General features: G+C 36.8%; 1 protein-coding gene across 38 annotated transcripts in view; it reads right to left on the reverse strand.

Annotated features, from left to right (window-relative positions):
* PPP1R9A (protein phosphatase 1 regulatory subunit 9A) overlaps positions 1 to 16,111 on the reverse strand; it is a 349,650-nt gene that overhangs the window by 69,996 nt on the left and 263,543 nt on the right. For all 38 annotated transcript variants that reach the window (XM_086397813.1, XM_086397812.1, XM_086397811.1 and 35 more), the window contains one exon: positions 9,446 to 9,601. In XM_086397813.1, coding sequence (XP_086253939.1) covers positions 9,446 to 9,601 — 156 coding nt within the window. The remainder of the gene's footprint in view (positions 1 to 9,445; positions 9,602 to 16,111) is intronic.

The raw sequence follows: 16,111 nt of genomic DNA on the forward strand, positions 1-16,111 counted from the left end.
GTGTGCTCAGTCCGACTTTCTGTGATCCCATGAACTTTGTGACCCTCCTCCCGCTGCCCCCGCCCAGGCTCCTCTGTCCATGGGATTCTTAGGCAAGAATACAGGAGTGGGTTGCCATTTTCTACTCCAGGGGATACTCCCGACCTATGTCTCCCAACCCGTGTCTCCCAAGTCTCCTGCATTAGCAGGCCAATTCTTTACAACTAAGCCACCTGGGAAGCTCGTTCTTATAAGGGCAAAATAATAACTGATATTTGCATACAACTTTATGCAGTGGTTTCAGCATTGAAATCAGAATTCTTACAATTATATCTGTGATCATGTGATTGCAGTCTGTCTTACCCATGATAGCTTAAGTTCTAGAAAAGAAGAAATCAGGGCTGCTCTTGCCTGTATTTGGTGCCATTAAAATTAAGCTAGGCTATATTTCTTTACAATTTCTGCTCAAAGGTTTATAAATGGTACCTATCTTTACATTTACATAGAAGAACACTCAGGGAATAGACTATGCAAAACTAGTTGAAATCGGCTGATTGAATGCTGTCATAACCTAATTTGAATGGCAACACTAATTGCAGTATATGCAGCATAGAGTGACACAGTCCACCAAGTCACTCTCTAAGTGACTCATAAACTGGTTATTCATGGGGATGGTGCTGGATGTAGGTGACGGCCTATAATTACAGTTCCTTTTAAAATAAATACCTGTTTATTGTTAAGTACATAACAATGTTTTACCTTCTTGACATATTAATGGACAGTTCCATAAAGGTAACTTTATTATCTAATGCATTAATAACTTTTTCTAAATTACTTTCATAGATTTTCTATGACTTAATTAGGCAAAATAACATATTTTTTAGACTCCATTTTTTCCCTCCAGATAAATGCAGAACTGTTTTTCCTGGGAGCTAATACTTATGACTCTCAAGAAGGAATGGTGTTGGGAAGCGCTGACAGTCCACTGACCAGGTACCTGGCCAGCAGTTTCTGATTCAGCCTCTTCCTACTTTCCAATACATATCCAGTGAAATCATATTAGAAAAGAAAAACTCACAACCAAACTGATACTGAAACTAAAAACAACTGTTACTAGAATGTGAGTCATGAAGCTGAATTAAGAAAAATCTATCCAAGCTTCACTATCTTCACTCCAAAGACAGGGAGGTGCCTTGTGCCTCTCTCACCAACAGCGTGAGACACCAAGTTTATCAATGAGGAAGAAGGCAAACTCTACTGTCTCTCCTGGAGTGCCTTCACACCAGGCTCTCTCACTCTCCGCCTCCTGTGTTCATTCAGAAAGCAACTGCTACATGAGAAAAAGAATTCAGGAAGGTGGCTGACAGTGGCACGTTGCATACTTACAGCTCCAGACTCCAACGTGCAGCAATATGGACAGGGACAGTCCCAGTAAGTGCTTTGAGAGCGAGGAATAGCTTTTCTTTCTTTAACTTACAGAGCTGCATGGTGAGATCTGGACATCGCACATTAGTACAGAGAACTGCTTTAGATGAGAGGCTGCCAGAAAGCAGCAACCAGGCTGGGAACTAGGCACACAGACATGTCCTCCTGACGGAGGTCCAGCAACGGGCTTTGTGGTTTCAAAAAGTGAAAAATTCCTGATTAACACTGGATACAAAAATGGTTTGTGCCTCATTGAAGATAAATAGATGAGAAAAAGGCAAAACTAAGCCTATTACTAAATTCTTCAGATCAGGGAAAAGAAAATATCAACTTGAAAATTCAAATAAGTAAACCTGTGAAAATAATGTATCCCATAAATAAAAAGATATTTTAAGGTAACTCTACGGAATACCAGGATGAAGAGAAAGTAAAGAGGCATGAAAAATGAATGGAGAACACGGAAACTAAAATGTATGAAAAGAATTAAGTTGTTAGAAGCGCTAAAAAAGCATACAGAAACTTGAAGTCAAAGCATACTTAATGCTACAGAGAGGTGAAACACTGATGTGAGAGGACACGTTTGAGGACAATCTCAGGCGTGGGAAAAAACAGAGAAGAAAAGAAAGGTAAAAAGATAATACTAGAGACAGTGTTTCTAAGGAAACAGAAACTGAAAAAAATTCAAAACCTGAAGAAAATATTCACAGACCAAATTGAAAACATAAACACAAACACAGAACAGGAAAACAGATTAGGAAAAAAGAAAGGAGACCCACTTTAAGAAATTGTGATGAAAAATTTAAAGTACAAAGTTAAAGTAATACAAGTATCCAAATGGCTGTTGTTGTTAGATTTTTCTTTTACAGTATGCAGTGCTAGGTCAAAAAAATTAGCCTGTGCAACAACACTTTTAGGGGAAGAGGTGGTGAATTAAAATGTTAAAACCAGCTAATCATTACTCTTGTGTCAGTATTAGAGGGGAGGAGAGGTGGATGAATGTATGTGAAGGCTATTATTTGGTTAAATGGTAAAGACATAGCTGCTGGTCTGCCTTTCATGTTGCTGGGTGAAAATATCCTAAGACAGAGTCAAAGCTACTTGAGAGTAACTGTTAGAGAAGAGAATAAACATGTGTAACTGTTAAGCAGCAGATGAAAAAGTGATATATCTAACAGCAAGCAGGTAAAAAAGATAAAAACAAAACAAAAAGCAGCATGGAAATTATGAAATCAGGTGGTAGATGTAAGTTCTAATAGTAAAATAATTAAATATAAATGGGGTAAACTGACCAATTACCTGACAGAGACTCCTAGAGTAGAATAACAGTAAGATTTAGGAATATGTTGACTAAAGGAAACACAGTTGTGAAAAGTACACAGAATGGTTGAAAATAAAGAGATGGAAGAAATAGATACTCTGCAGCAAATATGAAGCCAAAGAAAGGCAGTGCTGAATTTTTACAAACAAAACAGAATTTGTAGTAAAATGTGTCATTAGAAAACAAGAGAGATATTACAATAAATTGAAAAGTTGCAATAATCCTGAACATATATGTTCAGTTCAGTTCAGTCGCTCAGTCCTGTCTGACTCTTTGTGACCCCTTGAATCGCAGTATGCCAGGCCCACCTGTCCAAAACCATCTCCGGGAGTTCACTCAAACTCACGTCCATCGAGTCGGTGATTCCATCCAGCCATCTCATCCTCTATCGTCCCTTCTTCCTCGTGCCCCCAATCCCTCCCAGCATCAGAGTCTTTTCCAATGAGTCAACTCTTCGCATGAGGTGGCCAAAGTACTAGAGTTTCAGCTTCAGCATCATTCTCTCCAAAGAAATCCCAGGGCTGATCTCCTTTAGAATGGACTGGTTAGATCTCCTTTCAGTCCAAAGGACTCTCATGAGTCTTCAACATCACAGTTCAAAAGCATCAATTCTTCAGCACTCAGCTTTCTTCACAGTCCAACTCTCACATCCATACATGACCACTGGAAAAACCATAGCCTTGACTAGAAGGACCTTTGTTGGCAAAGTAATGTCTCTGCTTTTCAATATGCTGTCTAGGTTGGTCATAACTTTTCTTCCAAGGAGTAAGCGTCTTTTAATTTCATGGCTGCAGTTACCATCTGCAGTGATTTTGGAGCCCCCCAAAATAAAGTCTAACACTGTTTCCACTGTTTCCCATCTATTTGCCATGAAGTGATGGGACCAGATGCCATGATCTTCGTTTTCTGAATGTTGAGCTTTAAGCCAACTTTTTCACTCTCTTCTTTCACTTTCATCAAGAGGCTTTTTAGTTCCTCTTCACTTTCTGCCATAAGGGTGGTGTCATCTGCATATCTGAGGTAATTGATATTTCTCCCGGCAATCTTGATTCCAGCTTGTGCTTCTTCCAGCCCAGTGTTTCTCATGATGTACTCTGCATATAAGTTAAATAAGCAGGGTGACAATATACAGCCTTGATGTACTCCTTTTCGTATTTGGAACCAGTCTGTTGTTCCATGTCCAGTTCTAACTGTTGCTTCCTAACCTGCATACAGATTTCTCAAGAGGCAGGTCAGGTGGTCTCGTATGCCCATCTCTTGAAGAATTTTCCAAAGTTTATTGTGATCCACAGAGTCAAAGGCTTTGGCATAGTCAATAAAGCAGAAATAGATGTTTTTCTGGAACTCCCTTGCTTTTTCGATGATCCAGCGGATATTGGCAATTTGATCTCTGGTTCCTCTGCCTTTTCTAAAACCAGCTTGCGCATCTGGAAGTTCTCGGTTCAGATATTGTTGAAGCCTGGCTTGGAGAATTTTGAGCATTACTTTACTAGTGTGTGAGATGAGTGCAATTGTGTGGTAGTTTAAGTATTCTCTGGCATTGCCTTTAAATATATAAAACTGCAACTGCTATAATTATAGGAAGAAAGAAACTGTAGCTGATGATTTTAACTTATACTTTTCACAATTGGTACATCAAACCACAAAATCTAAGCCACGCTACAGAGAAGACATTTGTATGTTTGTATTATTAATCTTATCGATATAAATTTAATGCTTATATAAATTTCATATCAAAGTACAGGATATGTGTGATGTTTACATACATAAGAAATATTTAAATACAACTATTTATGAATTAAGCTACAAAAGAAATCTTGAAAATTCAAAACAGATACTATACAGAATATTTTTTCTGAATAGTGTCATAAAATCAGAACTCAATAACAAAAGGATAGCAAAATAAAGTATATAGGTGTGGAAAGTAAAATATACCCGTAAATAATTCTTGTGTTAAAGAGAAAAGTTGCATATAGCTAAAGCAATATTCAGGGAAAAAATTATAGCTTTAAATATACTTATCAAAATATAAGGGTTATCAGAAAAATAAACATATTGAATGCAACTGATAAATATCAAAAAATAAAACAGGAGAAAAAATAAAGATATTGGTGAGAAAAAATAAAGATATTGGTAGGAAAAAATAAGTATTTTTAAATTTAAAAATAAAAAATGGAAATGTAAAGCTAACTTGACAGATAAATTCTAGAAAAAAACTAAGAAAAAATTGAGCATTTTCAAAGCAAAAAAAGAATAAAAAAGGTAACTAGTTACAGCTACTAAAGATTTCACTATTTTAAAGCCATATTATAAAAATATAAGTTAATAGATATGAATACCTAGAGGAAATATATGAATCTCTTGAGAAATACAAAATACCAAAGTTGGCCCAAGAAAAACTTGAAAAGAGTAATAGCTATTATAAAATGTATTCTAAAAATCTTCCTCCACAAATGCACATATGGTTTTATAGCTGAGTAATAACAAACTTTCAGGGAACACAAATTTTGATCTTATGAAAGTCATTAAGTCTCTTTTATAAAAGTCATTTCTGAAAATAGAAAAATAATGAAGACTTCTTTACTTATATTGGAGCTAATATAACCTCCCTTTGTGGCAGCTTTTGATTAATCCACTCTGGTTAAGACTTTCTATTACTTACAGGTGACACTTACATAATAGAGGGGACTATAAAATTTGAGGGAGGATCAGAAAGAGACTTTAATTAAACAGATATGTTCCATGAACTTGGATTAAAAGAGTCAATGTGATAAAAATGCCAGTTTTTTGCAAGTTAATTTACTAGCTTAACGAAATTACAATAAAAAATGCAAAGAAGTTTCTTCAAGGGAGTTAAAATGATTCAAATGTTTTCTTGAATAACTTGAAAAGCAAAGGAATTTTTGAAGAGAAGTGTTAGGTGGATCTGATTTATTTCATTAATGTTTTATATATATTCTAACATTACTGCACCAAAGATTAATGAGAAAATGAAACAGAATATGAAGGTCAAAGGCAGTCCAGAGTGTAAAGACAAATACTGCAGATAATAATGCTGGCCTTCCAACCAGAAGGAAACGGTTAAAGGAACATTTAATAAATTGTGCTAGCCCCCTCGTCAACTGTTTGGGAAATTAAATAGCTGTCTTGTATTATACAACAAATTCTAGTTTGTTTGATATCGTTCATTCACCAAATATTTAACCACTAAGTATATCCAAGAACTATGGATAAAATATTCAACAGAAAATAGAGGAGGTTAGAGTTCAGTTACAAGATATTTAATAGGCTAAAAAGAGGAATGATTGCAAGAATGTTAGTATAATGCACTTTGCCCAAACAGTATAACATATACTTTTGGTTGAAATAATATAATTAAGAGAACTCTTTCTGTAATATGAGTTTTTTTTTTACAGACTCCAACACAAAATGACTCTCCACCTCCACCCCAGATTCTGTGCATAATTTTGGGCATGTTATGTTAATCACATAGAGAAGTTTAAAGCTGTGGCAGTGGCAGTGTACAGGACACCAATCCTGTGACAGAGAGCCAGGCAGCTGACACTCTGTGGTAAACCCCTGAACAAATGAACATATTCATATGTTAAATATAAAACAAAAGAGAATAAAAGGACTTTAAGTGAAATGACACAGTATTTGCCTGTTTTAGAGGTGGTGACAAACGTTCAATTCTTAAAAGCCAAAATTAAAAATGCAGATTTGGTTACTCAGGCTAAAACTAAATCAGCCATGTTACAAAGAATGGTTCCAGATCACAGAGCAGCCTACACCAATGTAGGCAATCATTTTCTCTAACAGTGCAAATAGCACTTTAGGATTTAGAGGTTATATGGTTTCCGTGCAATTAGTTAGCTTTACTGCTGTAGAATGAAAACTGCCACAAACAAATAGACAATAATAAATAACAACATATAAATGAATGTCTATGGCTGTGTTTGAATAAAACTTTATTTATAAAAAAAAGCAGTGGATCAGATTTGGCCAATGGGCCATAGTTTACTGACCCCCAGTCTAGATCATGTAGCTATCTGCACTATGGAGTCCATTTCAAACAATATTTATGCAATATTGAGTACTTGGCTAAATTCAGAAAATGGAGGCTATAACCTTTATTTACTATTTCTGCTTTTTAAGCTCTTTAACTTCCATTAAAAACAAAAAACAAAAAACATGTATTCTAATTCCAGCTCAATTATCTTCCAAAGAGCAGGGATCATGCTCACCTGGCAACATGGAAGTTACACAATAGACTTTTCCCAAGGAGCACAACCTTGTTCTCACTGCCTCAAAGTCAGATTGAGAGCTACAATATTCAAGGAAGACTGTTTAAAGAACAGACAGTTCATCTGCTCTCCAGATAATATGTTATTCTAGGCCACATCAGAGCTGAGCAGGAAGGGATTATACCACTTCCACTTGGGCACTTCTCTGCGTTGTTCTTTGAAGATATCAGTTAATCTAGAAAGCCTTTATAAGAGATGGTCCGAAGACAGGAATTGCTATTCCACTGTAAGAGAATTCTGATCATTAGATAATAGTGTACTTCATTGTCACCAAGATGTTTGCGTCTGATTTAGAACTAGGAATAGTCATACATTGTCTGGAAAACCCATGTATTCTGCTTGAATGACTCTGTGAACTATATAAATGAAAATGGTTCAATCTGACTAATAATAACATGTGAAAGAGAAATGGGCATTCTAAACACATTCATTGGCAAATTGGTACTAAGTACAAGTCCCTCAAATACTCATATTCTGTAATCTAATAATACCACTGCAAGAAATTATCCTAAGGAAAATGTAATATTTGTTACAATATTATTTTTAATAATTTTAAAAGAACTGGAAACAGAGGAACTGTTCTAAAACAAGGGGTGAAGTAAATCATATAAGATCCATAAGATAAACAGTAAATAAGCATCATTTTTGGAAAAATATTTGATGACATGGGAAGATCCTAACAATACAGTTTTTAGTATCAAGAGCAGGAGTTTAACATAGTATATATCCTATAATATCAAATACCACAATATTGGGATCATGAATGATTTTGGGGGCATTTATACAAATCTGTACTTTCCAAAACCCTATAATGAACGTAAGTTGTTTTATTTAATAAAAACTTATATTTGAAAAGTACATTCACTTTGATACTGGCCTCACAAATTTGTCATGAGGAATTAAAAAGGTAAGTCAATATACTAGATGTCTTAGGTATAACATGAGAACATATAAATTTCTCTGTTGGGCTTCCCTGGTGTTCCAGTGGTTGAGAATCTGCCTTGCAATGCACAGGAGGCCTGTTCCATCCCTGGTCCCAGAAGATCCCACATGCTGTGGAGCAACTAAGCCCAAGAGCAGCAACTACTGAGCCCAGGAGCCCTAAAGCCCTGCTCTGTAACAAGAGGAGCCATTGCAATGAGAAGCTCACGCATCCTCATGAGAGAGTAGCCCCCCTTGCCAAAAAGCCTGCGTGCAGCAACGAAGACCCAGCACAGCTATAAACAAACAAACAAATAAATTTTTAAGTCCCTGTTCCTAACACATCAAAATTAGATATTAGAAATCTGCAATTATCAACCTTGTTTTTCTTGAAAAGGAAAATATGCTTTCCAAGTGGGGTCAAGTCCCTAAGAGACTTGTAACCACAGAACAGTGGTTTTCAAGCCTCAGTGCTTCAGAGTTATTTATTGCAGGGAGGTTGTAAATAATGACATATTTGTTTTCAACAATGGAGGAAGTTCCACAAAACAACAGAGAGTGAAATGCCTGGGGACACATTCATCACTGTTTCTATTTTACATGTTGAGGTTCTGAGAAGTTAATCTGGAGGAAGAGTTTTGTGGTTATCTACATTCCCTTCACTCCCTCGGGATCCTGGCCCATTTCTGACAGCTCCTGCCTCAGGACTGAATTGCCCAGGCTATCCTACCTGGATTAGACTGATGGGCAGCATCAGCCAGAGGAGAGGAGGGTCTTGGTATGTTATCACCCTCACTCCAAAGTTGTCGTTTTTAGCAGTGGCTGCATCTTACAAAGCTGCAGATGGTGAATGGCCTGCCTTCAAACAAAGGTTATCTCTTTCCCTCTTCACCTATTAAGTCAACAGATGGTGTCAGCTTCTGCTGCTGCTGGTCCCTGTGTGCTGTAGTATCACTTGGTAGTTCTGTTAACTCATTCAACCATATTCTAAGATAAAATCAAAAGTTTTAAAAAAAGTGTTTTTTTTTCCTTGAACTTTTTCAAGAAATTGAACTTTCTTCAATTAAGCCACTTGGGAATACCATCTAATCCCTGCTGGAATCTTGTCTAGTTTAGGGGGGAAAAAAAATCCTTTTTAGCAATCACTGCCTTTGAGGAAACCAGCTCCCGAAACTTTCATAAAGCTTTAAACATACAACCTGAACTTATCACAAAAAAATGCAAATTAAAGCTGTAGCTTGAAATTATGGAACAGACAAGTTAGCAACTGTCACCATGACAAATAATGATTGTATTAATTTAATGCATTTAAATTAATGACTGTATAATGAGATCTACTTAACTTTTGCCTTGAAATTCAATGAGATTCTGGACAATCTGTAATTGAAAGGCATTCTTTTGAAAACCGACTATTCTTAATATATTTTTCTAACAAAAGTATATACTTAATAATGAAATGGACAGGTAGAGAAAAATATTTTGCAGATTGGCAACTTACCTCTTTGAACTTGTGACTGAGCTTGCTTGTATCCAGGTCTGAGGGGGAAAACACGTCCTCGTTCTCAGGCAGCTCGAAGACTTCGATGGCCATGTCGCCTCCAGGAAGAACAGGCCCTACGTCGTCCTCCTCTTCATCTGTGGCATATTCTCCTGTCTAAAAGGAAGGGAACTTCAGAAACCCAGCTGTTATTACTCAGGTGGAGGTGGGCTATTTTTAAAATATTTTATAAAAGAGAAATAAAATATGTCACACCAAGTGGTAAAAGTGTAAGTAGGCTTTTGAGTCAAGCATGCCTCATGCAGCTAGGGTTACAAATGTTAGTTCAAAGATCCAAAGTGACAGGTCTGTGCCGTGTATAAGTGCATTTCTAAAAGTCTAACAGCATCGGCAGTATCTTCAGTGAAGCAACAAACTATTCTAAATCTAAGTATTTGATGGGGTTTTGTGAAGCAACAGACTATTTTAAATCTAAGTATTTGATGGGGTTTTACTAAAGAAAATTACATTGCTAAGAGAAATAAGTAATTCCTTTAAATTCCTGCCACCTGTAATGCATTATTGACAGCAGAGAAGAAGAAACAGTAGGTCAAAAGATTCACAGAGCTGGAAAGGACCTTATTTAAGCCTTACAAAAAAAATGTCTGGTAGATTCATTCTCCTAAGCTTTAGAGTTCAATCAACTCTGCTTCATTTGCTTGTTTAACTAACATGGTGGTTAACTAGTGACCTAAAGGGCAACCCAAAAGTTTCTACCTTACAGCCCACATGGGTACATTGCTTTGCCTGTTTAGTACTACTTTGATAAATGTGAGCATTTTGACGTTTAAAAAAAAATGTCACCTAAGATTCTAGTTTCCAGTTTCTCTTTTGTGTGTGTGTGTGTGATAGAACCAATGATCTGACAATATAGGCACATTATGATATGAGAAACACTGGTCAGAGTCAGCAGTGGTTGTTCGTTTACATGGGTCACACTCTTTCTAATACACCACAAGTTCCATAATTCATTATACTAAGCTGTGAGCATCCCTCCTTCATGATACCCCTGGGCCCCTGTAGGGATCCAGTTCATGAGCCCTGGAATGTATATTCTTCCTCACCACTAAGTTCCTTAACGTGATTAGAAAGTGGCTCCTTTCCTGGCAGCACCAGGTTACTTGTTTGAGATCTATACCTTCTGATTTAAACTGAAGATAAATCACTGACTCACAGGCTTGAAAAACAAAGTTTCTTTAATTCACCCCTGCTCCTTCAGGTAGTATTACATTTAATACATAAAACAGATAAGAATTCATGTTGCCTTTAAAACATTTCATAGTGTACTGAGTGATCTATTTCTTTGACTAAACAAGCTTAGTATCCGATTGCTATTTTATCTTTTGGTTCTACACTAAATTGTTCTTCCTAAACCTGAAACTGTATTTACTTGACTGTTTGCAAATGAAGGAAATCCAGTCATTAACTTCAGTGTAATAATTCCTAATTTCTGAAAGATCATTAGTATTGCCATTTTGAATTCTCTCTTTCAAAGTAAAATAACTGCAATTTCCTCCTAGGTCTCATTCTCTGTAATTGTCTTTCTGCCTGTACACTGACATCTCTCCAGGTTCTCAAATTTCTCTCTTAAATTGCAGTGTCCAGATGTACACACAATTTCTGGAGGCCATTGAGCACGAGGAACAACAAAGGATGACGCAGCATACTCAGACTCTTCCTCCTCACACAGAGGCTATCATCATGAAGACTGTGACTTTGGCGGCATTTGTGTATACAAGTAAGCTCAGGGTATTTCATACAGAGCAGTGACTTTCCACACTGGTTACACATTAGAACTCCCTGTTTCCCCCACACAAAAAAATCAGAGACGCCTTGACTGAAGTGGCTGGCCTCCATGTTGAAACCGTAGTTTATCAGCACAGGGAATCCTAGGAGTCTTTAGAAAGCAGTCTGAAATGATCTGAACTGTAAACATCATTCTAAGTGTCAGTGGCACTGGGAGGGAAGGTAGCTGAACAGTGGGGGCTGGCTGTTCCCAGAGAGCCTCCGTTTGTGGTATGATTAGTTCCTATAAACCTTAAAAGGACTCTAATTCCAGACCTGTTTTGTGTGTGTGTGTGTGAGATTCTGTACATTAATTCATCTTCTGTTTATACATATTTTTAGAACTAATAGGTACTTGATGAATCCCAGTGATGTTAATGAACAGAAATGTAGCACGACTGGCAAGTACATGATCTCAAGATACCTTGTTGAAAGTTCTGATTTAGAGACATAAAACTCTGCACTTATTCTTAACCCTATAGTTACAACTATCAGCAATTATAAAGGCCTAAGCTAGGTATATAAAATTCACTTCTATATCATATCAATTTGACAAATACCATGAATGATTCAATAAAATCTGAAGTTAAATTTAAGGTCTGATGACGGCATAGCACTTTTTAAACCTAAGAGTTGAACAATTTGATTTTCCTTTAACAGCTTGAAAATAGATACTTCTTCATCATGTCTAAGGGAATGAACATAAATATGTGCCTAGGAAGAGGCCTAACCTATAATAGGATCTTGAAAAATATTTTTTTTTAAAATGAATCCAATAATCCCAATTGCATTTACTTGGTAATATCTGTAACCTGCTAGGAAGTTTTCAATCATATCAAGAAAATACCCTGTAAAGTCATTTGATGAGAAGGCAGCATTAGATCACATTAATTTTTTAACATTCTTTTTAGTAAATAACAGGATTAGGGTCTCTACAATATATGCAATTCTCACCTCTAAGTACAATTCTGGCTTTGCTATCCATTTGAGTCATCAAAATTATTTTTATAAATGTAAGTCACTAAGAATTGTTTTGATTTTTTTTTTACTTTGCCAGTCTCCTTCTCAATACCCAAACTGCCTGCAATTCTGTTAAAATTTGTTATCTTTCATTTCATCTTTCCATTTACTAGTGTTTTCTCTAATTAATCTCAAGCATCCTGAGGACAAGATGTGTATTTTACTGTCTTTATTATACTATTATTTATCAGAATCTCTGGATATAGTGTTTTAAAACATGTTGCCATTCTCTCCCATTGATTATTTATCACCCCCATCCTGAACAGGCTTTTGAATAAAGTATGGATTTACTACAGAAGCCCATAAACACCTAGAAGCTTAAAAGTTACATTCAGTAGACTCAGAATATACATTTTTCTAATTCTTTTGTCTTTTTGGAAAATGGAAATTACTTTTCTGGTTAGTCAGCAAATAACATGAATTACATGGACTGATACAGAATTTCATCAATCTCAAAATTAAATTGAATTTGACATTTACAGAGGAAAGTGGACAATGTTGTACCCCCCAAAACTGCTACAACACAGTGTTTCCATTGGTATCCTGATCCTTCTTCTCTTTCTCTCTTTATTCTGAAAATACTTAACATATTTTAAGTAAACAGAAACTCTTGAAAGTTCTTTGTCCCAACTTGCAAATCCACTTTAAATGAGGCAAGAATAGTTCTTACCGTTTCATCATCTTATCTACCTTCTTGACTAACATTTTATATTTTTAAATAGCCTCCCAAAAGGGTAAAAAAAAAGAATATTGATTTTTTTTTGTAACTTACTATGTGCCCAACACTGTACATTCTTTAAAAACTGTCTGATGTTACTATACCATGTTAACTTGAGGAAACTGAGGCTCAGAAACTTTCCTCAAGGTCAATTAGTTATTTTCCTGAAGTTACATATTTAACATATCCCACGGCCCATGCTCTTTCTTCTATGCTATGCTGTTTGCAGTCTACAGAGCTAAAGCTTTGTAGAAAAATAAACGGAAATACATTCCTTTCATTTCTCTCCAACCAAAAGCCCTGGTGCATAATCCTGTTGTGTTGAGATTCACTCTCTGCATCTTTGAACCTTATCATTCAGTTCACTTTGAAGACTTGTGCCTGCCTGTAGTGAGCTCCAAAGTTCCTGTCCTCTTCTTTTCTCTCATAGTATGCTCACCCTGGACAAGCGCACAGAAGTCTCCTTCAAAAGGTTTGGCTCACATGTATGCTGACTGATGTTTCATGTACTCCTTGTTATATAAACCAGAACCAGAGCGTATATGCCAAAGAATTAATGCACTGTCTTAAAATGGATGAAAAAGATACTTGCAAGGCAAAATAAGTGTGAAATTCCTCTAGATTTTTATAGCTTTTCTCTTTTGCATTTCCTTTTCAATCTAGTTTTCTTGAGCTACCAGTCTTCTCTGAATCGCTACAAAGAATTTTATCTGCTTTCATAGACACAACTTCCTTTATACTCATATTCTATCGGAGGATTTAATATTTTATTAAGATTCATAATTACAATGTTAAGTACAACTGACAGCTTCTGCCTCTTCTGGTGGTTCTAGAGGGACCAGAAGCGTGTAGACATATTAGAGCCTTGAATACTCAGGAGGGCTGTAGATCTCAGTATAGGTTTTACAAAGGAACAGACAGTATCTGTTATAGCAAAGACCAATTAAAGAAACTTGGTTTTGAAATTACTTGGGCCTAGGTTCAAATCTCAGCTCTTGATGTTGGCAAAGTTACTTTTCAGATCTAAGTTTCAATTTCACATCCATAAAGTGAGGATAAAAATAGTTCCTTAGAGTAACAAGGTTTTCATGACATTTAGTTAGATGGTGCCTGCAGAATATGCAACACAAGGGCAGGCACATGGCAGATACTCAAAATAAGTGACCGCTGCTGCTGGTGGCGGTACTTATACCACGTTAGCAATAGGGTAAAGCTTCACCAAATCTTGTAACCAGACATTTGTTTGCTTTTGGTCTCACAAATATAATGTCCTAGAAACCCTGGCCACATGAATCTTTTATAAGCAAACCGTCATTTTTGAAGTGAAACTTTTACACTTCCTTAACTTGTTCCTCTTCTCATGTTCTCAGTTTTGGAGTAGGTACTAGCTTCTACCCAGGGTCAAGCAAACTTCCAGGTCTCTATTATCCTCACTTATTGACTCTCCTCCTTCCCTAATGATCCAAATGAATGTCTATCTACTTAAAGGCTGCTTCCTTTAAGACTCTTCTTCGTGACTCTTCTTTAAGACTCTTAATGTTTCTGTGATGTGCCACACTTCACCCATAAAACTTGGCTGTTTTTTTATCTGCCTTCTCCCAACAACTTTTTTCAATGGCAGATTCTTTGAGAATGCCAGGTATAATCTATGCCTGTAATTCGTGTGGCTTGCACACTGCTTGGCATGTAGTAGGCGCTAAACAAATGTTTGCTGAATAAATTAATACAGTTTTAGCCACATCTACACAGCACGGTAGAGCCTGATTTTCCTGTTGATTCTCAGCTTTCAAGTAAGAAACATAGTGAAAGCACAGCTGCAGCCGGGGCCTCACTGACCCTTCTGGGATTTTCTCTTGTTGTTAGGTTCACCATTAGTAGTCGTTTTTGCTGAGGCAATGTTTGTTCTGGTAGATTCAGGGAAACTAAATGGTGCTAATCATAAAAATAGCCTTAATTATGCAGTTTTTGTTGGATTTGTTTACTGGAATTGAATTTGGTTATATATATTTTCAGACTCAGTTCTGTGGGAGGACAGAAGAGAGTTGCTTTTTCTCTGGAGGAGAAAGACCTCAAACTAACACTTTAATGTTTAAAATTCCTCAGTCTGCGCCAACCATCCAGATGACTTTCAGCAAAAGCATCCCCATCTCTGAAAAGGCATCTCTCTTTCTGTGTTCTCTCAGCTGACTTGTGTGTCCAGGTTTTGTAATGTTGGGCCATTTGGTCTCTTTTCATGTCACTGGGGATAATAACACCTTCTTCATAACGCTGTTGGGAGAATTTCTAGTAGTGATATATTTGAAGTATTAATTACAGTGCCTGCTGCTGCTGCTGCTAAGTCGCTTCAGTCGTGTCCAACTCTGTGCGACCCCACAGACGGCAGCCCACCAGGCTACCCCATCCCTGGGATTCTCTAGGCAAGAACACTGGAGTGGGTTGCCATTTTCTTCTCCAATGCATGAAAGTGAAAAGTGAGAGTGAACTTGCTCAATCGTGTTCGACTCTTTGCGACCCCATGGACTGCAGCCCACCAGACTCCTCCGTCCATGGAACTTTCCAGGCAAGAGTACCGGAATGGGGTGCCATCGCCTTCTCCAATCACAGTGCCTAGAATATGCTAAATGACTAGATGACTATGATAATCATCAGGACTATGATTATTTCCACTGTCTTCGGTTTCTCCAAGACAATGCCACAGAACAGTACAACAAAAAAGAGCATGGCCTGGGAGCTGGAGAGACCAGGGCCCCAAAAGAGAAAAAGTAATACCACTGTTGCATGACAGTGGGCAAGTCATTCAGCTTGTGTCTTCTGTGACCTTTTCTTCTATAAAATGGTGTGAAAAATTCCAACCTCGTAGGTATTGAGAGGATTCAAAGAAATAAAATATGTAAAACATCCAACATGATGTATGGCTCAAGACATATATTCATTTCTCTCATTTATCAAGTCATTCAAAATTTTATCTTTGTTTTCAGAATGTTTTCTGAAATTTCACTCCATTCTTACTGTCTAGTCACCAAATCAAGAAACATCTAACATCTCTATTACTGATAATGCCTCTTGTGTTCCCTGCCTTCAGATGCTCAGCTCCTGAAGGCAGG

The sequence above is a fragment of the Bos grunniens genome, chromosome 4 (assembly GCF_055505025.1).
Source record: "Bos grunniens cultivar Pamir isolate PY7600 chromosome 4, Bosgru_T2T1.0, whole genome shotgun sequence".
Taxonomy (NCBI): Eukaryota; Metazoa; Chordata; class Mammalia; order Artiodactyla; family Bovidae; genus Bos; species Bos grunniens.